Source organism: Pelmatolapia mariae, linkage group LG16_19 (genome assembly GCF_036321145.2).
Source record: "Pelmatolapia mariae isolate MD_Pm_ZW linkage group LG16_19, Pm_UMD_F_2, whole genome shotgun sequence".
Lineage (NCBI taxonomy): Eukaryota > Metazoa > Chordata > Actinopteri > Cichliformes > Cichlidae > Pelmatolapia > Pelmatolapia mariae.
The window spans coordinates 608,842-634,457 of record NC_086241.1 but is presented as its reverse complement, the minus strand read 5'-3'; the positions used below and the strand labels follow the sequence as shown (position 1 = coordinate 634,457).

Sequence of the window (25,616 nt, the reverse complement as noted above, 5' to 3'; positions counted from 1 at the left end):
TGTTGTATTTATCCGCGACACGGCTGGTCCGTGAAAATATTATTGGACATAAACTGGTCCGTGGTGCAAAAACGGTTCGGGGACCGCTGTACTAGCAGGTTGTTGAGTAGACATCCGTGTAGTGGTTTGAAATGCAGCACTTTTTCCTTCAGTTTCCTTGTAAGTAAACAACTTCCTGTTCAGCTGAAATGGCTTGGGTTTCAGTGGAGTGTGTGAGAAAATTTTAGTAATAATGTCCCTTACGGTACCTCATATTTCAGGAACAGATTGAAGTTTCCTGGTACAATTAAAAAAAGAAAAACTCTCTGGCTGTGTGGCTTAGAACTCAGTGATGGTCGGATAAAGAACACACTGGGCTCCCGTTGTGATTGCATTGGGGGGATGTGCACAGTCGTGATGATAAGTGGTAAATGCCTTTGGCAGGTAAAAGACTCTGCATTTACCAGTGAGCAGCTCTGCATCAAGAGAACACTGACATCTGAATGAAAGGTTGAGTGTGCAACAAAAATGGGAAAAAAATTACTGTGGTAACTGTGACAGGTTTCTTCAGGTATCTTACAGCAGGATGCAAAAGTTTGGGCAACCTTGTTAATAGTCATTATTTTCCTGTATAAATCGTTGGTTGTTACAATAAAAATGTCAGTTAAACACATCATATAGGAGACACACACAGTGATATTTGAGAAGTGAAATGAAGTTTATTGGATTTACAGAAAGTGTGCAATAATTGTTTAAACAAAATCAGGCAGGTGCATAAATTTGGGCACTGTTGTTATTTTAATGATTCCAAAACCTTTAGAACTAATTATTGGAAGTCAAATTGGCTTGGTAAGCTCAATGACCCCTGACCTACATACACAGGTGAATCCAATCATGAGAAAGAGTATTTAAGGGGGTCAATTGTAAGTTTCCCTCCTGTTTTAATTTTCTCTGAAGAGTAGCAACATGGGGTCTCAAAACAACTCTCAGATGACCTGAAGACGAAGATTGTTCACCATCATGGTTTAGGGGAGTGGTTCCCAAACTTTTTTTGCTGGGCCCCCCTTTGTTTTACAAGAAAAATCCCCCCCCACACACAAACTCATCTTCCAACCACACACACCCCTATTTTGCTCCATTGCAATTTATTTCACACCTCAAACATTTAGTAAACAATTAAGCAAAAACAAGTAAACTGGAATAAATTACAGGTAGTAATAAAATAAACTACTGACTCTTTTACGCTGCGTCCGCACCTACACGGGTATTTTTGAAAACGCAGCTGTTTCGTCCACACGTAAACGGCGTTTGGAATCACCGAAAATGGAGATTTTTAAAACTCATTTTTTGCGTTTACGTGTGGACGAGGAATACAGAGTTCGTCACGCAACGTCAAAGGTATGTGCCTTTTTTCACGTCACGCTGTGCCCCATGTTATTGTTTACATGAGATGAATGGCAGAATGGCAGATAGAGACAAAATACTGTTAATCTGACTGTCTGCAGGTTTTACACGCTTACATACACACACGCAGTTACTGTGCCTCCATTTAGAAAGGCAGAGGCGTCACGGTGTGATTATTTTACGTGTAGTTGTTTTTTTCCTGTGTAATAATAATCAATAGTGGTGCAACGGATCAAAACTCTCACGGTTCGGATCGGATCACGTTTTTTTCGTCACGGATCGGATCAATTTTCGGATCAGCAGAAAAAAAAAAGAAGACAAAAATTTAACTCGTCATTTACTTTTTTAAAAAAAATTTCCCTATTAAAAAGCATTCAACTCAAGACTCATTCCACGCAATTATATAAAAACAAATTAAGGTGCAATATAGGGCAGTACAGGGCTTCTATCTACCACTCCGCTGTGATATAATGAGAGGTCACGGTCACGTAGCTTTCCGTTGCCCTGGAGGTCCACCCATTTGTAGTTAGGGCAACAGAAGATGCCTGGGACAGCTCAGCCATAACTTTAAAGTTTTCCTGCTCATATATGCTTGGAGCGATCTTGTCACTGAAGTGGATGCGCGATGGGATATCATAGCGTGGCTCAAGCACGTTCATCATAGTTTAAACTAGTGCTGTCAGCGTAAATCTCGTTAAAATGACGTTAATGCCATAACTGCATTAACGCGGCAAATCTCCGTTAACTAGTTACCGTGGATCGCCCCGTGCATGGGGCTGCACGGCGTCAATGCGTCAACTAACGCGTTGACTAGTTTAAATCCCTTGTTTTGCGCAACATAATAGAGCTTCCTGTCTGCAGCTAAACACCCCAATAGCTTTTGTAATAGAGATTGAAAATGTGACGTCATTCAGGGGTAAAACCACAAAGGATTCTGGGAACTCGTGGCAAGAGGTACTAGCGCACGCAGGCTTTCAATTGCAATCAGTTACACAGCGATAAAAAGAAACAAAAAATGGCAAGAAGCTGTTGTATTATTAACTGCAATAGCCGGTCGCATGACAGCCACGGGAAGCCGACTGGTAAAGAGATCGGTTGTTATCGGATTACGTCGTTGAAGAGAAATTGTTAGAGCCATGTTTCCGAAGTAACAAAGAGCCGACGGATGGCCTGGATTGCAGCCATTCAAAGACCAAATATAACTTCCCAGTCTGCTCCAAGCATTCCCACAAAGGTCAGTGTTTTGTAGGAGTTAATACGTCATTTTTCATAACATAATTGGTGATATAGGTTACAAGCAAGTCTGGCGCTGAACAGAAATTGTCGCGCTATGCTCCTTTGTTTATTGTGCATAAATAGTGAATTGACTGACACAATATTGCGTTTCGCTTCTGTTATTACCATGGTACATTGAAAACATATACTTTTATTCACAGGATAAAACAGTTGTTTTGTATCACTAATTGCCCAGTATGATTACAGCATACAATATTATTGTCACTGCTACATTTCTGTAATGCGTACCAGAAATTATTTCCACTACTAATTAATTACCGTTGAGCTCAAAGGTTATATTAATAAACGGTTAACGAATGTGTATTTATGAAGACGATTTGTGAGACTGGTAAACTTTCGTTCTTTCGTTCTACACGGTGCATTTCAAGGTCCTGTACCCATCCGTCGGTAAACTGTACCTGGGCTTGTTGCAGTGACCTGAAGTTACTAAACTTCATGAGTGTATGCACTCACTCCAAGAACCGTATAATTATAAATCTGAGCGTGGTGAAAGTGGGCAGCACACTAACGTCTTTTGTCCACTCTGTGTGCTCGTAAGGGTCTGACCCTTTCATTCCTTTGATTTTTTCCTCGTATCTTTTCTTTGACTTTTCATCAAGTCTGTCTTTGTACGGTCTGGCATTGTTCTCCTTCGTTTTTGTACATTCCTTTTTTGGGGGGCAAAGAAAAAGCAAGAAGGTATTGGAACCGGAGAATGAACGTTTTGCGGTGCTGCAAATGCTTGCATTTGATGCGGTACTTGGATTGTTTTGCCACCAGTTCCTGGCATGCAATGCGCGAAAGTCACGTGGTCTGTCAATCTCTATAGCTTTAGCCCGGTCGGACTGGGCAGCAAAGGGCTGCTTAAATACCGCAAACTCCTCTGCTCCTCCACTTGGACCGCTAGCGCTGACCATAGCTACCGCTTGACAGACTGACCGCGCGCACCGTACACATACTTTTTTCTTCTTTTTCGAATCTTCGGATCACGTGCGTGCCGAACCGTGGAGTGGGATCGGTTCGGATTACGGATCAACCGTGATCCGTTGCACCACTAATATTCAACATTGCTATCAATACATTTTTCAAAAAATGCCTCTCTGTGCAAAATGGGTTCAAAAACATAAACAGCTGTGGGATACTGATTGTCCGTGATTTGGAGAGCCCAGCGCTGCTCCCGATGCAGGGAAAACCAATTCTGCATGGGAGACCTACCTCAGCACTTGTGCAGGTGAAGCCAAAGGGAAGATATGCTTCACCATATTTTCTAGTCTTTGGCTTAGAATGAAGTTGGTTTGGAAACATATTCAGCGATGCTTCATCTCCTTTGTGTTTGTGTGGGCGCCCCGTGCTAGCAGTGTCCAAGCGTTGTTATTTTTTTCCCCCTTTTCATACTGCGCCCCCCCTGCAATGGCTCTGCGCCCCCCCTAGGGGGCGGGCCCCACACTTTGGGAAGGTCTGGTTTAGGGGAAGGATACAGAAAGCTGTCTCAGAGATTTAAGCCGTCTGTTTCCACAGTTAGGAACATATTGAGAAAATGGAAGACCACAGGCTCAGGTCAAGTTAAGGCTTGAAGTGGCAGACCAAGAAAAATCTCGGATAGACAGAAGCGACGAATGGTGAGAACAGTCAGAGTCAACCCACAGACCAGCACCAAAGACCTACAACATCATCTTGCAGCAGATGGAGTCGCTGTGCATCGTTCAACCATTCGGCGCACTTTACACAAGGAGATGCTGTATGTGAGAGTGATGCAGAGGAAGCCTTTTCTCCACCCACAGCACAAACAGAGCCGCTAAAGCACATTTGGACAAGCCAGCTTCATTCTGGAATAAGGTGCTGTGGACTGATGACACTAACATTGAGTTATTTGGGCATAACAAGGGGCGTTATGCATGGAGGAAAAAGAACACATCATTCCAAGAGAAACACCTGCTACCTACAGTAAAATATGGTGGTGGTTCCATCATGCTGTGGGGCTGTGTGGCCAGTGCAGGGACTGGGAATCTTGTCAAAGCTGAGGGACACATGGATTCCACTCAGTATCAGCAGATTCTGGAGACCAATGTCCAGGAATCAGTGACAAAGCTAAAGCTGCGCCGGGGCTGGATCTTTCAACAAGACAACGACCGGAAACACTGCTCAAAATCCACTAAGGCATTCATGCAGAGGAACAAGTACAACGTTCTGGAACATCTCAGTCCCAGACCTGAATATTATTGAAAACCTGTGGTGTGAGTTAAAGAGAGCTGTCCATGCTCGGAAGCCATCAAACCTGAATGAACTAGAGATGTTTTGTAAAGAGGAATGGTCCAAAATACCTTCAACCACAATCCAGACTCTCATTGGAACCTACAGGAAGCGTTTAGAGGCTGGAATTTCTGCAAAAGGCGGATCTACTAAATATTGATTTCATTTCTTTTTTTGTGGTTCCCAAATTTATGCACCTGCCGGATTTTTTTAAAACAATTATTGCACACTTTCTGTAAATCCAATCAACTTCATTTCACTTCTCAAATATCACTGTGTGTGTCTCCTATATGATATATTTAACTGACATTTTTATGGTAACAACCAACGATTTATACAGGAAAATAATGACTTTTAACAAGGTTGCCCAAACTTTTGCATCCCACTGTAACTGCTGGATGAGAAGAAAATAATGGAAAGCGATGCATTCTTTGCAACAGTGCCTGAAAGCGTTCAAAGTGTCTGCCGTCACTCTGATGGAGACTGCATGTGTATTAATAGGGCTTTGGAGCGTGATGTCACGGGAGGGGGCCACGCCCCCTCGCGCCATGACAGTAGGCCAAAGAAAGCACACGGAAGCGTCAGCTATGGTTCGTACGTGCTTGTGTTGCAACGTTAGATCACACGATAGGGAAGGCAAGAAGCTGGAAAATGGGCTCTCTTTTCATCGTTTCCCCTCCTGGAGGCAACGGGAGGGATCTCATGTATCCGATATTACTAAACGAAGACGTCAGGCTTGGATTGCAGCGGTCAGACGAGCGGATATTGAGTTCTCTGCCATCCCCAATTTTTTTTGGTTTGCTCGCGGCATTTTCTTTCCGGTGAGTTCTAAATAAATTCATATCTCTCTTAATAGGCTTTTAGTGTTATTTTGAATGCGCTGAGGTCATAGATAATTAGATAAAACATCCTAATGTGTGATGCTGCAGAACCACGTCATGTTGACGGAGTAGCGTATTATTTGGCATTATTGCAGGCAAACCAGCATATGAAATATGAAACAAAAAAGAAAAGTATGTTTATTTTTTTTTATTCAAGATCTGTTGGCATGTACTTAGCAAGTACATACACGTGAAATGCAAACTATTTACATGGCAACGCACAGCTGGCAACCTCTGGCTGTATCTTGGTCATATGGTCAACGTACTCACAAATTGGAGGCTTAAAAACGGCCAAATCTTGTACCCAACCGTTCGTGAATTAGATGTGCTCCTCCAGGAATTTATAATTCCGAAAATGATTCGCCGTGTATGCGCTGACTCCACAGACAAGGTACGCGAAGATATCGGGATAGGACAACGGCGGCAGGCCGTCTGGGTTTCCGCTCCACTGCCTTTTTTCATACGGGTCCACATTACCGATCCACGCTGTTTTTTCAAAGTACCGTCTCTTGGCGTCTGGGCGCAATCGTTCGCGATGCAGCCCTTTGTCTTTTGCGCTGATTTTAAGCATGGTTCTGGCAGTCCTGCTATCAACACAGTGTGTTTGTTTTGATTTGTGGCCTTCTGTCATGGCGCCGCGATCCCACAATGCACTGCGGCGTGACGTCAAAGACACACACACACAAACACACACACACAGCAGACTGAGGACGCAAAGATGTTCAGATCCTCATCACACAGTCAACACAGATGGAATGTAAATGAAATATAAATAATTTCAAAGGACAGATTCTCAAATCATTTACTGCTTATATTAAATTTAAAATCGTAAAACTGCATATGAAATATTAGAGCCACTTTATTGTTTTTTGAAGACAGGTGCTTTGAATTAACGTCCAATTATGGATGATAGTGACTTAAACATGCTGTAGCTACTCACTGAGTAGCTCATGAGTGACTTTGATCAGCTGGTAATGGTGTTTGTGCTGATGCAAAGCAGACTCAGACAAACTGACTACAGTTGATTCTTGATGACTTGTGCAAGCACATACTTACATTTTTTTAGTAGTTGTCAAAAGTATTTCATTTATAAACTATGTAAAAACTTACATTTAACTACAGTATACCTGCAGGTCAAACTGCAGTATGCCACATCACGGTTCACTTTAGGTGTTACATAGCGGATTTATCTGTAAATGTATATTTCAGGAATTGTGTTATCTCTCAGGTTTCTGTGGCCTAAAAGTACCTTTTTTTAAGTTTAATTATTTTTGGAGTAAAATAATCATTTTCTGGTCTAAAACAGTAATAACACGGAGTGTGAAGCTGCATGAATGAGAATCAGCACCTCCAAATCTGAGGCCATGGTCCTCAGCTGGAAAAAAGTGGAGTGCCCACCCGGGGTCGGGGAAGAGTCCGTGCCCCAAGTGGAGTAGTTCAAGGATTGGTGGCTGTGGCTGCAGTGATGCAGACACTGTACCCGTCCGTTGTGGTGAAAGGACAGTGTAACACTGAAGCTCTCATTTTGCCCGTCGATCTACATCCCTACCCTAACCTATGGTCACGAGCTTTGTGTAGTGATCGAAGGACCGAGATCACGGATACAAGCGGCGAGAATGGGTCTCCTCCGAAGGGTGGCTGGCCTCTCCCTTAGAGATAGAGTGAGAAGGAGCCGCTGCTCCTCCACATCGAAAGGAGCCAGTTGAGGTGGTTTGGGGATCTGACAATTCAATGCAGTTTTATTTATATAGTGCAAAATCACATCTACAGTAAGGTAGACCCTACAATAATACATACAGAGAAAAGCTCAACAATCGTATGACCCCCTATGAGCAAGCACTTTGGTGACAGTGGGAAGGAAAAACTCCCTTTTAACAGGAAGAAACCTCCAGCAGAACCAGGCAGGGGCGGGGCCATCTGCTGTGATTGATTGGGGTGAGAGAAGGAAGACAGGATAAAGACATGCTGTGGAAGAGAGACAGAGATTAATAACAGATATGATTCAATGCAGAAGAACGGCCCACTGGGCCCCTGACACGCCACAACCGTGAACTGCTGCAGATGTGGGAGAGAGACAGCAGCTGTGAGAAGTGGGAAGAGAGCATGGAGGAAAAATGAAATCTGTTGTTGTTAATGTGAGAGCACATGAAAATTGGGTTGGAAAACTGTGGCCGGCTGTCTTGTGGTGGCTGATAAAGAGTCCGTAGGATCACAACAAAGGTAAAAATAAAACGCACATAAACACACACATCCAATGAAGATCAGCTTGTTATCTCTCATCAGTGTTAAATAGTGTAAATTTGACAGACACTTGTTATCAAATGCTGAGTGTATCCACTGCTGACAATTAACTTTCTAGGTTGCAGGACAAGAGTTTAACGTTTGTAAAAGAAAAAAAAAGAGATTCTGGTTTGAACAACCAGTGATCAGACAATAAATTTAATTGTTAATATAATAAATTATGAAGTGTTTTCTGCTTGATTGGAGCAGCACAAGTAATTTACTGTATGAACCAAATTCTCCTTTGTGATAATATTTTGAACATGCATTTCTGTTGTCCTGTCAACTTAGTGGGTTATGAGATGATATGCAAATCAGTTGATTGTTACTGGATCAGGGAAGATGGCTGGATTATAAAACAAGTCAATAAGATGTAGCAGAGGGTTGAGTTTCCTGTTTCTGATGTATGGGAGAAGCTTGCACCCAGATATACACTGTATACATGAGAAGAAACTTGTTTTGTGAAATACATGATGACATGTTACGTTTATTTTTGGAAAAAGAAAAGAAAAGTTAAATAAAATGATTGGGTCAATGAAAATGAAAAATAAGTGAAAAAAGGAAGAAAGAAATTCACATTCCAGTGATAAAACATTGATATGAAGTGTTTAGGAAGCTTTTAGTGTTGTGTGAACTGAGCAGCTGCTAATAAAAAAGGGGAAAATTTCTCTGTGTATTTAGCAGGTGGATCTATGTTTGTTGGCCCCAGACTTTCCAGAATTGTGTGATATTCTGGAGCGTTTGTGGGCAACCAGTAAATATGATGTGGGGAACATGAACAGAAGCAGTGACTGCAGCACTGCATGGCAGGTTCTAATCCCTACAGCATGTTGTGTCACCAGAAAGCAAAACTTTTCATGTGATTTTTCTGGCAGATTTGGGTTTTTTTGTTTTAGTACCAGGCTGATTCTGTTAGGGTTGTTTTCTTTTTGTAAGAGAAACACAGGTTTATTTTTTTATATATATATTTAGACATGTCCTGAACAAGGCCTAATATTTTTTTTTTTTTTTTTTGTAACAGTGCACTTAGGAAAAAACCTGCCAGGTATCAGCCCTCTGGGGGTGATATTTTGTGTGCTGATGATTTAAAAGCAGGCCTGCAAGATTGGGAGTAAAAGCGCTATAAAATACTTTACTGAGAGCAAATACAAGGTGAGCTTCTCCAGATTTCAATGGCTTAGGAGAAGTACACCTACCTAGGACGCTGACCATATTAGATGGTAAGTCCTGCGTTTAAAAGGATTGTAGCGATTCAATCCATTTCAAAAGCAATAAGAATTATTTTTTTATTTTTGGAAGAACATAATAGTGCTGTCAGTGGATACTTAAATTAGTGCGCGGTTTTCCACAATCAGCAATGATTGGTACTAGGGGTGGGCGATATAAACGATATACGATAGAAACGATATAGATTTGGCCAACGATAGAGATTTTGACTATATCGCTCTATCGCGATAGCGCATGTTGATGATGTCATCAAGCTGCGCCTGTTTTGGTAGAAAGTATCACAGCGGCTACAACCATTATCATCAGTAAATTATGTTCTCCTGACTGAAGTTTGGCCCGTGTATAGCATCCTGCTATGCGATTACATTTGTCCCTAACCACCAGAATTCCTCACGTTAACTTTTATCGAGTGGAAAAAAAGTTGCCGTTCATCCTCCAGCTTCACTCTGCTAATGTTATGCTAACATAGCTGTGTCGCTAGCAATCACGTAGCACAACATTATATACCAGGTAGTCCAACTTCGGTAACCCTGCAAACACCACTGCTGTTTAGTTTTCTGTCTTCACTTATGTTGGGAGTGATAGCAGAGCTGTACGTTTTAATTAGTTTCAAAAATCTCTGTCAGAACATGGTATGAAATGTTTAGGTATAAACTAGCGAGCTAACTTCCTGTTAACTTCTAACTCCGTTAAATTTAATAAATTCTGTTTTCATGGATGCATGGATGTTAAACTTAATTGTTACACCCGATAAAGCAGCAACGCTGATGATTTAATTAAAGATGAAAGAATTTAGACTGTTTTTAACTCTCAGTGTTCGTTTGACTTTGGGACCAGAAGGGGACGGAGTTTTGGACCCAGATTACTCCTCACTACGGCAGCCGTAATGCTCTGACAATCCATCAAGCAGTCCATCAGCAGGCTTACCAAAGTTGTACTAAAACATTTTTTAACAGATTTCTACACGCCAAAATCGGTTCAAGGTCAGTGAGCACAACCAGAATTCATACATAAGGCACACTCTCGATTTTTGAGAAAATTAAAGGATTTTAAGTGTGCCTTATAGTGTGGAAAATACGTTATACAGAAGAAAAGAATATATCGTGATATATATCGTTATCGTACATGCTTCAAATTATATCTCGATATGAATTTTAGGCCATATCGCCCAGCCCTAATTGGTACGAATGCATGTGACTGGACTGATGATGTGGAGTAAGTGTGACTGACTTGAAATTGAGAAGACGGTAACTATTTTAGGGTTAGTCCTTTCTAATGCATAATCCACCCCAAACAGTGAAAAAAGGTGGATGTATGTGTTTTTGTTTGCTTGTTTTTGCAGGAGCAGGAGGATGGAAGAGACCAGAGGAGGAGGAGACCTGTGGGTTCACATGAGTGTGGGTGGGCCTTGCAGACTTTACCCTTTTGCTGCCACTTTTCTGTTTTACTGATTTTGTGTGAAGGAAATTGTGTTTTACTGGCTGCTTGTTGGTTATAGTAACACACTGTACAGTGGGAAAATGTGTATTCAATGTGAAACACATACTGTGTTAAAATCAGTATCACTCCTTTCACAGAAAAGGAGGGCTGACCACATGATTAACAGCAGCACCTCTGGAATCTGTTGATCCAGACCTGACATCCGGACGCTCCACTGCTAAAGTTATATTTTTCTGAGGGTCTTTGTGGAGGATTCGGCACAGACACAGACATGAGTGAAATGAAACAGGATGTGCAGTGAACACAGAACATCTTAGTGTATCATATCACTGTTGAGCTCATAGTGTGAAAACAAGTGAGTGACATTATTTAAGAAAAGTCACTGGTTACAGTAGTTTTGATTAAACACATGGGATGATTCATGATTTGGGCAAATTATGGTAACAGTAGTTTTTTTAATTATCTGGGTAAATAAACTGTACATGGTACACTGGTGTCTGTGGTGTTGGATGCCTTATTACTCATATGACCCTACAGTTGTTTGCAAGTGTGAAGTTTGTATTTACTCACAGATTTTGGTTTCTAGGTAATTGTGGTGTGGATGCAGGCTCCAGGCGGAGCCAAGAGTTAGACCCACTTAACATGACATTAACACTAATTTTATTCTCTAACACAGGGTTTACTGGGCTGGAGCGAAGTTACTCCAGAGGAGAAGCCCTGATGTTGTCTGTGAAATGATCTAACTAACCCTTTTTTTGTTATTCTCCTAGTTCTGATGAGTTGATTCATGGGAGAGACCATGTGTCAAAACGAGGGATTCCAGGTTTAACATGAAACAATGTTCTCCATGAGATTTTTCATAGTGATTTTGGCTTTTTACTGTGATTTGTGGGATTAACAGTTCATGTACAGGTATTAAACCTCTACATGGGGTACAGACATGTTCAGATAAGGTTTTGATGACCTATAAGTAAACTTCACTGAACTGAAAGGAAAATGTGGATTGATGATGGTTGACATGTTTTCCAAATGGTTAGAAGTTTTTCCTCCTAGTACAGAGATACAGGTGCAGCAGCCAGAGCATTGCTGGAAGAAATCATCCCAAGGGTGGAATCTCCAGATTGAGACTTGGTGCTGATCAGAAGTCTTCAGAGACCCAGCGAGAAGCAGGGACCATTCATAGCAGAGCTGACAGCCCAGGCAGTGGTTGAGGTCAAAGGTCGTGCGGTTTGGGGCCCTACTAGTCAGCATGAGAAGATTCCAGAACCACAGCAATAACCATAAAGCTGCGTTGGAACAGGAGGGTGAGGGGTGAAAAGAGCGCCCTCCTCCAACAAGGTGTGCCAAGCTCCAACTCAGCGACTGCAGAGCAGACTCTGTGGCACCTAACAGGGATCAGCGAATGAATGCAGATAGCAGCTGCTTAAACAGCCAATCAGTTTCCCTGGAAAGCTTAGTATGTTTTTAAGTTACTAACATACTATAGCATGCAAGTTTTACAGCAACTTGTGCGCATTTTGTAGGGTAGGCAGTTCCTGATGCGTAAGTGCATTAGGCCCTCATTGTCTGAGTAAACATAGTAACAACAGTTGTGAGTTCTTCTGACATGTGTACTCAATTTTGACACATTTGACACCCTAAAGTAGGATTTTGGGTTTATCACATTTCATTGAGGGATTTTGATCAGCCTCAAACATGCTGGAAGCACCTAAAGAAGGAGGTTGTTCTTCCAGAGTTAAATGTGGTTGTTTTGGTTTCACCAGTCACTGATGTGGGCACAGTAAAGATAATTGTAAATGCCCTTGAGAGGGTTTACACCTTTTAAATAGGCTGATGGCCCTACAATAGTACAGAGTACAGTACACTGCATAGATAGAGGGGAAAGACCTATAATTCTGTTGTAAAATGTAGCTCAGAAGTGTTTGATATGTGTTGGCTGAGTGGAAATTCATGGCTACTTTTGGGTTTTACTCTAAAACTCGAGAAGCACTAACATCAGTGTTAGTATATGTTTGTGGTATTAATTTACCTACAGGTGCAGACATATTCACTGTCCTTGATGGCAAACATCTGCACAGGGCAAAGCAAATGGCACGAAGGAGTGTGTGTTTGGTGAGGCATGTGTGCCTCAATCCCTAATAACACTGGGGAGGAGGGTTTTTTTTTTTTTTTTTTTTTTTACAGAAACAGTTAATAAAAATTGGGAACATGGGTTGATGGATTTAATGATAATGTGGGAAAATATATCACACACTGAAAGACTTCCTTATCTAAACAATGGAAAATTGAATGGAATGGAATGAAAGAGCTGCTTGATGTAACCAAGGTTGAAGTTTTCTTTGCAGATGAAAAACGAACACTGTTTCATTTCTATATATGATCTCATATTGTGTTTTCTTTTATGATATAACTGCCATCCTTCGAACAAAGGGTGGAGACTCAGACGGAGAGAAGATGACCATAAAATGTGAATTTGTTGTTTCCTTCTGACTATAGGGAGGATGCACATTGTGAATTCTTTGAGTACACATTGGTGCTGATGTTCAGTAGTTAGAAAATAAATCTCTTTTTATGTGATTCTTAATTAATTATTTTTAATTCTTAATTGTGGTATCACAAAGGGTGGAATGTGGTGGCAGATTTCTTTTCTCATGTATTAATCACATATTTAATCATATCACACTAGTTATAGTAATATCACTTTCTCACTTTACTATAGTAAGAGCACTCCTGTCACCAGTTGCATGTGGAATGTTAACACAGTGAGGCCATTGTAATGGGAGACGTTAAACAGATAGTGGTACGACTCCTGCTTATCAGGGATGTAAATCCTTAGGTGACGGCCAAGCAGAAAACAAGGTCATAATTCTCTCTGTGAGGGAGGAGGTATGGTTTCTTTTGCTCTGTGGCACTGGTTGACTTGTGTTGAGCCCCCAGTTCCTCTTTTATCCAACATTCAAAGGATCCTGGTGGATATTTGGGGGGGATAAGCTGCACTGGATTCCTCAAAGTGTCCTTTTTCTCCCTAGGGAGGAAGGTGGACAGAGCCTGGTCCATTTGGCCAGTAGGGGTGCTGCTTTAATCAAAGGCTACTTACAGGACCCCCAGATATAGTATGGAGAAGGGTATCGTGCAGTATTCTTCAGCAGCTTGGTGCCATGGGTTTAGATTTATGTCTGTTTCTGATGGACTTGAGCAAGCTGAGCTCTTCACTTCAGCTTTTTATAAGAGTGTTTTTTCTGCTGAGGAAGGGGAGACAATGGCAGGGTGATTCTCTGCACTGGTTTGGAAAAACTTGTACTGTTTGGCAGCATGCTGGCTGCATGAGTTTTTTTATCTGAAGAGGGTGGTGGAGCTGACTGGTCCTTGATGGGATAATCCTGATGGACTTCTGAGAACTATCTTCAGTGAATGTGGGGAAGTTTAAACATTGCATGGCTTTATTTGTGATTTCAAATTTGCTGAAAACCTGCCTATTCATCTATGTCCTCAGTAGTGGACATTAGTTGTTCATCTATATCTTTTGACTTATTTGAGCTGCCCTACTAATTGATGATGTTGGTAACAGAGGACATCCTGGGCTTTCCATTGATGTCTCATGTGTTAATGTGGGCTACTTTAGCCATAAAGAGGGAGGAAATCACAAAAAAAAGTTCAACAGGAAAATACTTTTTTCCTCGATTCCCAGAAGGAAGACCAGAGCAGCGGTCCCCAACCCCGGGGCAACAAGAGTTGCGACTTGGGTGTGAAATTTATGGTTTTCAGGGATTTTATCAGTTTTTTTTAGCGTTTTTATCATTAACTCAGTTTCCCTGGGTCTTTTCCCATGTGTTATGAATAAATTTTCTTTTTTTTCTCAGTACCAGTACTGGTTTTATTTTGTTGTATTTATCCGCGACACCTTAAATACCGGTCTGTGAAAATAGTGTCGGACATAAACTGGTCCATGGTGCAAAAAAAGTTGGGGACCGCTGGGCTAGAGCACACAAAACTCTCAGTCATGATAAAGTGGTGATTCATTGTAGGCAAAATCTATTAATTTAAAATCACTTTCTTGATCCTTGTGGTCATTTTTGAGTTGCAGACAGAAGAAGTGGAGCTGCATGGTTAAGTGAGTAGCGTGAGGTGATATGAGTGGCACAGCTGCTGTAAGTAGACAAATAATTATTGTGCACTGTTTCAGTAGCTAGCTGGGACATGAAAAGAGTCGCTGTCATACAAGCAGCAACCAACCAACAGGCTAGTCAGGAGAAATTGGAGTGCAAAATCTTAAAAGTCGCTGTTTGGAGCCCGAAACTAAATGTGCTACAGAGGTGTAAAAGCTTAAAGCGAAAATTAGGCTTTTGTGAGGCTAAGCAAACTGTGTGGCCATTCTGTGCTGGAGGGAGAGAGACAAGCAGATCATTACATGAAGGAACCTTTTAAAAACAAGCGCGCTCATGCTCACAGGTGAACACACGGGTGCTCACACACACAAACTACACCCTTTTTGGCTCCTACCTCAAAGCACACTGTGCGCTGTCGATCTTACGTGCTGCACAATAATATTCAATATTTAGTATTTACTGTTATATTCACATAGATCAACGTGATGTTGTTTATTATATTGCTCTTTTTTTCTTTGCTTGTTTTCTCTTTTTTCTTTCTCAACAGGTGATCCAGGTGATTGATATATGTATTTTTTGTCTGTTTTTTTGTTGGTTTTTGTTTTTTACCCTTTATCCCCGTCCCTCTTTCCCGCTGTTTTTCTTTCCCTTTCTTTCTCCCCTTTCTTTTCCCCAGTCAAGTCTCTCCCGTATTTAGCAAGTGAAAATAAAATAAAATAAACAATAAAAGGTGAATCAAATAGACCAATACGGCAAGACTGGGATGGTCCATTTGGTAAAGTAAATCCGTTGGGCATCTTTCTTCGCCTTTAGACAACAATTCTGATGGCAAAAACAAACAAACGGGACAGGCAAAAAAAAAACAAACAAAAACAAAAAAATATTACAATCTCCAGCTCAGTGAACAATTGTGAGTCATTGGATGATTGATCTTTAAACAGTCTTTCAGGTCAACAAGTTCAGTGAACAAACCTTTGTTGATATTTGCGCTCTTATGCTATGAGCCGGGTTATGGGTGAAATCCGGTAGAATGACAGTCCTGCCGTAATACACGTTCTAGCCATGTATTCCAGCCCTAACCCTAATCTTATCCATTACTTTAATGACGTTAAACAGTGTTTTCCAAAGTGATTTAAGTAAAATGAACGAACATGTGTAGACTGATTCCAAACGGTTCTCATGTTTCCTCACTTTACTGATCTTGTCATTTAGGGACGTGTTGGGTACCGGGAAGCGTAATATGTTAACGATTTGTCACCTAGCGTAAAATATTACGCTTTGGGAGTGAGAACGTGTTGAGTTTCAAGACCATCCATATGTTATATATGAACATGTTATAGATCTCTACATATGTATTACCTTTGTTTGAATGACTTCACTTCTTCATCTTTACGGTTCAGAGCAGACCTGTGGGGGGGGGGGGGGGGGGGGGGGGGGCAATATGTGAAAAAGTTCTTTATTTTCTGAGAATCTATTAAATTTCTTGTACGATTTAGTAAAACTTTCAGAGAAGCAATTACCTTGTCTCATCAAGTTTGTTCTTGTAAAACGTCTCCATCTCTGTCAATCTGTGTTAAAACAACATGATTAGTTTGGTAAATGCCTTTAGCATACTGTATCAATATTACAATCTCCAGCTCTGTGAACAATTGTGAGTCATTGGACCATTGATCTTTAAACAGTCTTTCAGGTCAACAAGTTCAGTGAACAAACCTTTGTTGATGTTCGCGTTCTATTTGTGCACATCTCACATCTGCTTCTTTCTCAAGTCTGCTTATGCACATGAGAAACATTTTTTTTCATTAGATTTTGGGATATAGAAGTCATCAAGTATAGAAACAATCTTTTAGCATGTCATAGAAAAAAAATGCTTTAATTGTAGAGGGAATCCCATTACTTCATAAAAAATAATATAAAGACACTGAAAGGTTAAATGTAGACAAAAAAAATAGATTTGGAAATTATTTTCAAAATCACTAATATATTAAACAATAACATATTGTTTATATTCTCTGCAGATTCATTAACTTTGTTTGTTTGATTTCAGCTCATCATCTTTTTTTTCACAGCTGAGCTGTGGGTGAAAGTCATCGTGTAAAAAAGTTTGATGGTTGCACTAACGAAATATTGTATCTTTTTTATAGTGTAGTTAAACTTTAAGAAAAATACTTACCTCATTTCAGAGAGTTTTTTCTTGTAAAATGTTTCCATCTCATTAAATCTGTGTAAAAACATTTGTAGTTTACTAAAATTCTTCTGAACATGCTATTTAAAGATTGTCAATGTTCAGACAACTAAAGGTTTTAATATTGACAGTCTTTCAGGTCAACAAATACAAACATTTTATGAACAAACTCTGATTGTTGGATCTGAATGTGACTCTGAGTGGCCATGAAGTTGAAGAGCTAGTTCCTTCACGCAGACAATGTACCCTTACAGGAGATGATGCAGCCAAGAAGTAATATAACAAACCATTTGCAAGTGTACATATTAGCATGTCAACCAGGGCTAGTCCCTGCCAGGCAGGAGAATTAACCAGCTGTTCTCCATAGAACCAGTCAAGGTGTACTCTCAGTGGCACCGGAACGACATGAAAACAGAAGCACCAAAGCTGGAGACGGAGCAATACTGGAAGAGCATATGAGAGAAGGACACACGCCATAATGGCAATGCTCAGTGGCTAGTGGATCTAAGAACAGACCGCAGTAATCTCCTTGAACAGGGTTCAGGAACCATCACAGTGGCAGACAAGAAAGGGTCTCCAGTATGAAGAGCTGGACAGCACGGACATGGTTCACGCCTACTGGCTAAAGAAGCTCAGTGCACTCCATGAGCTTCTAGCAGCGGAAATGAACCAGCTGCTAATCCATGAGAGTAACCCGGAATGGCTAACCGAAAGCCGGACAGTCCTGATCCCCAAGGACCCTGAGAAAGGATACATCCAACTACTGGCCAATGACGTGCCTCAGCACCACATGGAAGCTCCTGCCAGGCATCATAGTGGCTAAGATGTACAGCCACATGGCTCAATACATGAGCCGGGCACAGAAAGGAATTGGCAAAAATAGCAGAGGCGCAAAACACCAGCTACTGGTAGACCGAACAATCAGCCGAGGCTAAAGATTAGACTGACCAACCTGTGCACTGCCTGGATTGATTACAAGAAGGCCTATGACTCAATGCCCCACAGCTGGATACTGGAATGCCACGACCTATACAAGATCAACAGGACCCTAAGAGCCTTCATCAGGAACTCAATGGGGATGTGGCATACAACACTAGAGGCCAACTCCAAGCCCATAGCACAAGTCACCATCAAGTGCGGGATCTACCAAGGAAATGCTTTGTCTCCACTGCTGTTCTGCATAGGCCTGAACCCCCTCAGTGAGAATTTTACATTGGCTGCTAACAGGTCCCCGAGTGCATTAGCTCACAAAATGGACTGGCTCTTATATAGCGCTTTTCTACTCTGAGCACTCAAAGGAATTTACACAACTTGTTCATTCACTCAATCACATCCATTAGCACAAGCATTTTTTCCTAAGCTGTTACTAAGTTGAGCTGACAGAAGTCTGAGCCACAGCAGGGCCCCACTGAGTGCAATAGCTCATAGCAGGACAAGCAACATGTTGGTAAGAGAAATCACAGCCAGCAGTAACTGTGAAACAACAGTGAGGAAAACAGCAATCCTGGGCTGTCAACAGAGAGAGGTCCAAATATGTAAGTGGACTAAATGCTGGAACCCAGCACACTTTGAGTTACAAACCAACCCACTGTAGAGGGAGAGACAGTAGTTATATCATAGAGAACCACAACTAAAGACAGAATCTTACATCATTTCCCAGCAACAAGCTGTTTCCACTGAGGAGTGAAATCGAACACTACATTTAGAAAAAAGGTCATGTCTAATTTCTGAGATTAGTTTCACAGCACGTTCTCACTCCTGGGGCGCAACATCCTGACGATTTGTCACGTCCCGCGGCGTTCGTGAGGAACATGAAAGGTGACCTTCCGCGTTCTTATGCTATGAGCCGGGTTATGGGTGAAATCCGGTAGAATGACAGTCCTGCCGTAATACACGTTCTAGCCATGTATTCCAGCCCTAACCCTAACCCTATCCCTAATCTTATCCATTACTTTAATGACGTTAAACAGTGTTTTCCAAAGTGATTTAAGTAAAATGAACGAACATGTGTAGACTGATTCCAAACGGTTCTCATGTTTCCTCACTTTACTGATCTTGTCATTTAGGGACGTGTTGGGTACCGGGAAGCGTAATATGTTAACGATTTGTCACCTAGCGTAAAATATTACGCTTTGGGAGTGAGAACGTGTTGAGTTTCAAGACCATCCATATGTTATATATGAACATGTTATAGATCTCTACATATGTATTACCTTTGTTTGAATGACTTCACTTCTTCATCTTTACGGTTCAGAGCAGACCTGTGGGGGGGGGGGCAATATGTGAAAAAGTTCTTTATTTTCTGAGAATCTATTAAATTTCTTGTACGATTTAGTAAAACTTTCAGAGAAGCAATTACCTTGTCTCATCAAGTTTGTTCTTGTAAAACGTCTCCATCTCTGTCAATCTGTGTTAAAACAACATGATTAGTTTGGTAAATGCCTTTAGCATACTGTATCAATATTACAATCTCCAGCTCTGTGAACAATTGTGAGTCATTGGACCATTGATCTTTAAACAGTCTTTCAGGTCAACAAGTTCAGTGAACAAACCTTTGTTGATGTTCGCGTTCTATTTGTGCACATCTCACATCTGCTTCTTTCTCAAGTCTGCTTATGCACATGAGAAACATTTTTTTTCATTAGATTTTGGGATATAGAAGTCATCAAGTATAGAAACAATCTTTTAGCATGTCATAGAAAAAAAATGCTTTAATTGTAGAGGGAATCCCATTACTTCATAAAAAATAATATAAAGACACTGAAAGGTTAAATGTAGACAAAAAAAATAGATTTGGAAATTATTTTCAAAATCACTAATATATTAAACAATAACATATTGTTTATATTCTCTGCAGATTCATTAACTTTGTTTGTTTGATTTCAGCTCATCATCTTTTTTTTTCACAGCTGAGCTGTGGGTGAAAGTCATCGTGTAAAAAAGTTTGATGGTTGCACTAACGAAATATTGTATCTTTTTTATAGTGTAGTTAAACTTTAAGAAAAATACTTACCTCATTTCAGAGAGTTTTTTCTTGTAAAATGTTTCCATCTCATTAAATCTGTGTAAAAACATTTGTAGTTTACTAAAATTCTTCTGAACATGCTATTTAAAGATTGTCAATGTTCAGACAACTAAAGGTTTTAATATTGACAGTCTTTCAGGTCAACAAATACAAACATTTTATGAACAAACTCTGATTGTTGGATCTGAATGTGACTCTGAGTGGCCATGAAGTTGAAGAGCTAGTTCCTTCACGCAGACAATGTACCCTTACAGGAGATGATGCAGCCAAGAAGTAATATAACAAACCATTTGCAAGTGTACATATTAGCATGTCAACCAGGGCTAGTCCCTGCCAGGCAGGAGAATTAACCAGCTGTTCTCCATAGAACCAGTCAAGGTGTACTCTCAGTGGCACCGGAACGACATGAAAACAGAAGCACCAAAGCTGGAGACGGAGCAATACTGGAAGAGCATATGAGAGAAGGACACACGCCATAATGGCAATGCTCAGTGGCTAGTGGATCTAAGAACAGACCGCAGTAATCTCCTTGAACAGGGTTCAGGAACCATCACAGTGGCAGACAAGAAAGGGTCTCCAGTATGAAGAGCTGGACAGCACGGACATGGTTCACGCCTACTGGCTAAAGAAGCTCAGTGCACTCCATGAGCTTCTAGCAGCGGAAATGAACCAGCTGCTAATCCATGAGAGTAACCCGGAATGGCTAACCGAAAGCCGGACAGTCCTGATCCCCAAGGACCCTGAGAAAGGATACATCCAACTACTGGCCAATGACGTGCCTCAGCACCACATGGAAGCTCCTGCCAGGCATCATAGTGGCTAAGATGTACAGCCACATGGCTCAATACATGAGCCGGGCACAGAAAGGAATTGGCAAAAATAGCAGAGGCGCAAAACACCAGCTACTGGTAGACCGAACAATCAGCCGAGGCTAAAGATTAGACTGACCAACCTGTGCACTGCCTGGATTGATTACAAGAAGGCCTATGACTCAATGCCCCACAGCTGGATACTGGAATGCCACGACCTATACAAGATCAACAGGACCCTAAGAGCCTTCATCAGGAACTCAATGGGGATGTGGCATACAACACTAGAGGCCAACTTCAAGCCCATAGCACAAGTCAGTATCAAGTGCGGGATCTACCAAGGAAATGCTTTGTCTCCACTGCTGTTCTGCATAGGCCTGAACCCCCTCAGTGAGAATTTTACATTGGCTGCTAACAGGTCCCCGAGTGCATTAGCTCACAAAATGGACTGGCTCTTATATAGCGCTTTTCTACTCTGAGCACTCAAAGGAATTTACACAACTTGTTCATTCACTCAATCACATCCATTAGCACAAGCATTTTTTCCTAAGCTGTTACTAAGTTGAGCTGACAGAAGTCTGAGCCACAGCAGGGCCCCACTGAGTGCAATAGCTCATAGCAGGACAAGCAACATGTTGGTAAGAGAAATCACAGCCAGCAGTAACTGTGAAACAACAGTGAGGAAAACAGCAATCCTGGGCTGTCAACAGAGAGAGGTCCAAATATGTAAGTGGACTAAATGCTGGAACCCAGCACACTTTGAGTTACAAACCAACCCACTGTAGAGGGAGAGACAGTAGTTATATCATAGAGAACCACAACTAAAGACAGAATCTTACATCATTTCCCAGCAACAAGCTGTTTCCACTGAGGAGTGAAATCGAACACTACATTTAGAAAAAAGGTCATGTCTAATTTCTGAGATTAGTTTCACAGCACGTTCTCACTCCTGGGGCGCAACATCCTGACGATTTGTCACGTCCCGCGGCGTTCGTGAGGAACATGAAAGGTGACCTTCCGCGTTCTTATGCTATGAGCCGGGTTATGGGTGAAATCCGGTAGAATGACAGTCCTGCCGTAATACACGTTCTAGCCATGTATTCCAGCCCTAACCCTAACCCTATCCCTAATCTTATCCATTACTTTAATGACGTTAAACAGTGTTTTCCAAAGTGATTTAAGTAAAATGAACGAACATGTGTAGACTGATTCCAAACGGTTCTCATGTTTCCTCACTTTACTGATCTTGTCATTTAGGGACGTGTTGGGTACCGGGAAGCGTAATATGTTAACGATTTGTCACCTAGCGTAAAATATTACGCTTTGGGAGTGAGAACGTGTTGAGTTTCAAGACCATCCATATGTTATATATGAACATGTTATAGATCTCTACATATGTATTACCTTTGTTTGAATGACTTCACTTCTTCATCTTTACGGTTCAGAGCAGACCTGTGGGGGGGGGGGGGGGGGGGGGGCAATATGTGAAAAAGTTCTTTATTTTCTGAGAATCTATTAAATTTCTTGTACGATTTAGTAAAACTTTCAGAGAAGCAATTACCTTGTCTCATCAAGTTTGTTCTTGTAAAACGTCTCCATCTCTGTCAATCTGTGTTAAAACAACATGATTAGTTTGGTAAATGCCTTTAGCATACTGTATCAATATTACAATCTCCAGCTCTGTGAACAATTGTGAGTCATTGGACCATTGATCTTTAAACAGTCTTTCAGGTCAACAAGTTCAGTGAACAAACCTTTGTTGATGTTCGCGTTCTATTTGTGCACATCTCACATCTGCTTCTTTCTCAAGTCTGCTTATGCACATGAGAAACATTTTTTTTCATTAGATTTTGGGATATAGAAGTCATCAAGTATAGAAACAATCTTTTAGCATGTCATAGAAAAAAAATGCTTTAATTGTAGAGGGAATCCCATTACTTCATAAAAAATAATATAAAGACACTGAAAGGTTAAATGTAGACAAAAAAAATAGATTTGGAAATTATTTTCAAAATCACTAATATATTAAACAATAACATATTGTTTATATTCTCTGCAGATTCATTAACTTTGTTTGTTTGATTTCAGCTCATCATCTTTTTTTTCACAGCTGAGCTGTGGGTGAAAGTCATCGTGTAAAAAAGTTTGATGGTTGCACTAACGAAATATTGTATCTTTTTTATAGTGTAGTTAAACTTTAAGAAAAATACTTACCTCATTTCAGAGAGTTTTTTCTTGTAAAATGTTTCCATCTCATTAAATCTGTGTAAAAACATTTGTAGTTTACTAAAATTCTTCTGAACATGCTATTTAAAGATTGTCAATGTTCAGACAACTAAAGGTTTTAATATTGACAGTCTTTCAGGTCAACAAATACAAACATTTTATGAACAAACTCTGATTGTTGGATCTGAATGTGACTCTGAGTGGCCATGAAGTTGAAGAGCTAGTTCCTTCACGCAGACAATGTACCCTTACAGGAGATGATGCAGCCAAGAAGTAATATAACAAACCATTTGCAAGTGTACATATTAGCATGTCAACCAGGGCTAGTCCCTGCCAGATGCAAACACCCTTCTTTAAGACAGAACAGTTGTGAGTCTGCACAAAACTGGCACCATGAAGACCCTGTAAGACACATGGAAACAATCCTTGAGCAGAATAACCACTCCAATCAGGTCCCGCTGAATTTCATTTATAACCCAGTGGGACAGCCTGGGCTTTGACCAAATTTTGGCTCCTTCAATGCTGGTGATCTGGGCAGACCCTTGCCAGTCTTCTTGATACAAGCTGTGTCCCAAAACGTCGGCTGCATCCTCCGGAGGCCGCATTTGAAGGCCGATTACGTCACAGCCAGGCGACGAAGGCTGTCCCAATTCGTCGACTCCTTCAAATGCGGCCGACAAATGCGTCCTTCATTTCCCCGAATTTGAAGGATGGGTCGGGTGTGTCCTTCGTGGCCCACCATATCCCAGAATTCATAGCGCGGCCCAGCCAAATTTCAGCTGCCAAGCTGCTACTAAGTTTTAAAATTAGTCTTATTAATCTTTCTGGGTCACAAAATAAACTTTTAACATATTTTCAGGCAATAAAGTAGCTGTGTAAATTACAAATATCTGCTTGGTTTATCAAGACATCGTATATTTGCAAAAGTGTGCCGAGGTTTTTGGAGACGTTTGTTACCCACCCGCTCGATAGCAAGCCGGGGGGTTCAATGGTCACTCCAGCCGGCGAGAGCAGCAGACTTCCGGCTTCATCTGACTTCCCACTCTTTTGCTACTCAGGTTAAACATGATATATAAGTCACTCGGATAACTTAAAAATGTAATTGTTTGCCTTTTTCGGTGTTTTATTTGTTCCGGAGTAAATCGGTTTGGCTGAGATCAAAGTTATTAGATTGTTAGATTAAATAAAACTTTATTAATCCATCGGGTGGGTTCCTCCGGGATTTTCACACAGCTGAATAAATGTTAAACAGAAAACTGATTAAACAGAAGTGTGAGACAGTCGAGAATTTACACCAGTGTCCTGTTATATTTTAGATAGCAAGGAGCAGACGGCCGAGTTTGTTAAACTCCACCGACACAGCGGTGACGCTAATCTGAAGGCTAGACCATCCCATTTCACAGCCTCGCACTTCCAGCCTTCTCGGTCTTCGAAGGACCCGGCCCACGTAGACCGCGAAGGCCGGGTCCTCCAAAGGATGCAGCCGACGTTTTGGGACACAGCTATAATCTGTCCAAATCCAAACATGAATGGCTGTTTTTAGCTCAACAAGCTCACAGGGGGATGCTAAAGTACACTGAGAGCTAATTCCATGTCCCATGGTGGAACAAAAGATCCAGATCTGCACACATCAAGGGTCTGGATATTACTAAGAAACTGGGAATTTGATAAAGATTTATCCTCATCGATTGCCATTTGTCCAAAAATAACCTGTATTAATTGCTGCTACTATACCTTGCAGACTTCCCGTTCTCCAGCTAGCATTGCAAGACCTGAATTATGACCTGCACTGTAGCCTGATGGGGCAATCTCTGGTAAGCTACACACTAGATGGCAAATAGCCTCCACTGGTACAAATAGGCAGACCAAGTAGATGGTGCATGAGACTTCAATTATGGTAACCATATGGCTAGGAGTATTTGCCTTTCGAGGCCGGGCCACCTGTCCGAGCACTGCAGGCAAGGGATAGAACAGTGCCTTGTTCATCTGACACAGACAGTGTGTCCCCATGTACCCAAAACAATGTCCTTACTGCTGCAGACATAAGAAGTATAGCAAGCTGCCCATATCTGAGGCCTTTGAAACTGCCAAGCAAGGACTCACAGCCTTGGCCAGCTGCTTGAAGAGGTACACCAGAGCGATAGAAGGCAGGAGAATTAACCAGCTGTTCTCCACAGAACCAGTCAAGGTGTACTCTCAGTGGCACCGGAACAACATGAAAACAGAAGCACCAAGGCTGGAGACGGAGCAATACTGGAAGAGCATATGAGAGAAGGACACACGCCATAATGGCAATGCTCAGTGGCTAGTGGATCTAAGAACAGACCACAGTAACCTGAAAACCCTCTCCTGTCTGATCATTTCCTGATAACATTTACATTTACAATAATTGATTACACAGCAGTGGAGAGTAGACTTTATCACAGTAGATGTCTTTCTGAAAGCGCTGTAACTAAGTTTAAGAATATAATCCACCCACTGTTATCATCTTCAATGACCTGTACCAACATAGAGCAGAGCAGCTACCTG

At 41.3% G+C, this 25,616-nt stretch overlaps 1 protein-coding gene across 1 annotated transcript in view; it reads right to left on the bottom strand.

The window, feature by feature from the left end:
* LOC134644423 (heat shock 70 kDa protein 12A-like) overlaps positions 1 to 22,648 on the bottom strand; it is a 36,486-nt gene extending 13,838 nt beyond the window's left edge. The window contains exons 1-11 of the mRNA XM_063497467.1: positions 22,616 to 22,648; positions 22,423 to 22,470; positions 22,266 to 22,313; positions 20,041 to 20,088; positions 19,580 to 19,636; positions 19,387 to 19,434; positions 19,241 to 19,288; positions 17,016 to 17,063; positions 16,556 to 16,612; positions 16,363 to 16,410; positions 16,202 to 16,249 (exon numbers count right to left, since the gene is read on the bottom strand). Of these exons, the coding sequence (XP_063353537.1) occupies positions 16,202 to 16,249; positions 16,363 to 16,410; positions 16,556 to 16,612; positions 17,016 to 17,063; positions 19,241 to 19,288; positions 19,387 to 19,434; positions 19,580 to 19,636; positions 20,041 to 20,088; positions 22,266 to 22,313; positions 22,423 to 22,460 (488 nt within the window). The 5' untranslated portion in view covers positions 22,461 to 22,470; positions 22,616 to 22,648. The remainder of the gene's footprint in view (positions 1 to 16,201; positions 16,250 to 16,362; positions 16,411 to 16,555; positions 16,613 to 17,015; positions 17,064 to 19,240; positions 19,289 to 19,386; positions 19,435 to 19,579; positions 19,637 to 20,040; positions 20,089 to 22,265; positions 22,314 to 22,422; positions 22,471 to 22,615) is intronic.
* Between the last annotated feature and the right edge of the window lie 2,968 nt (positions 22,649 to 25,616).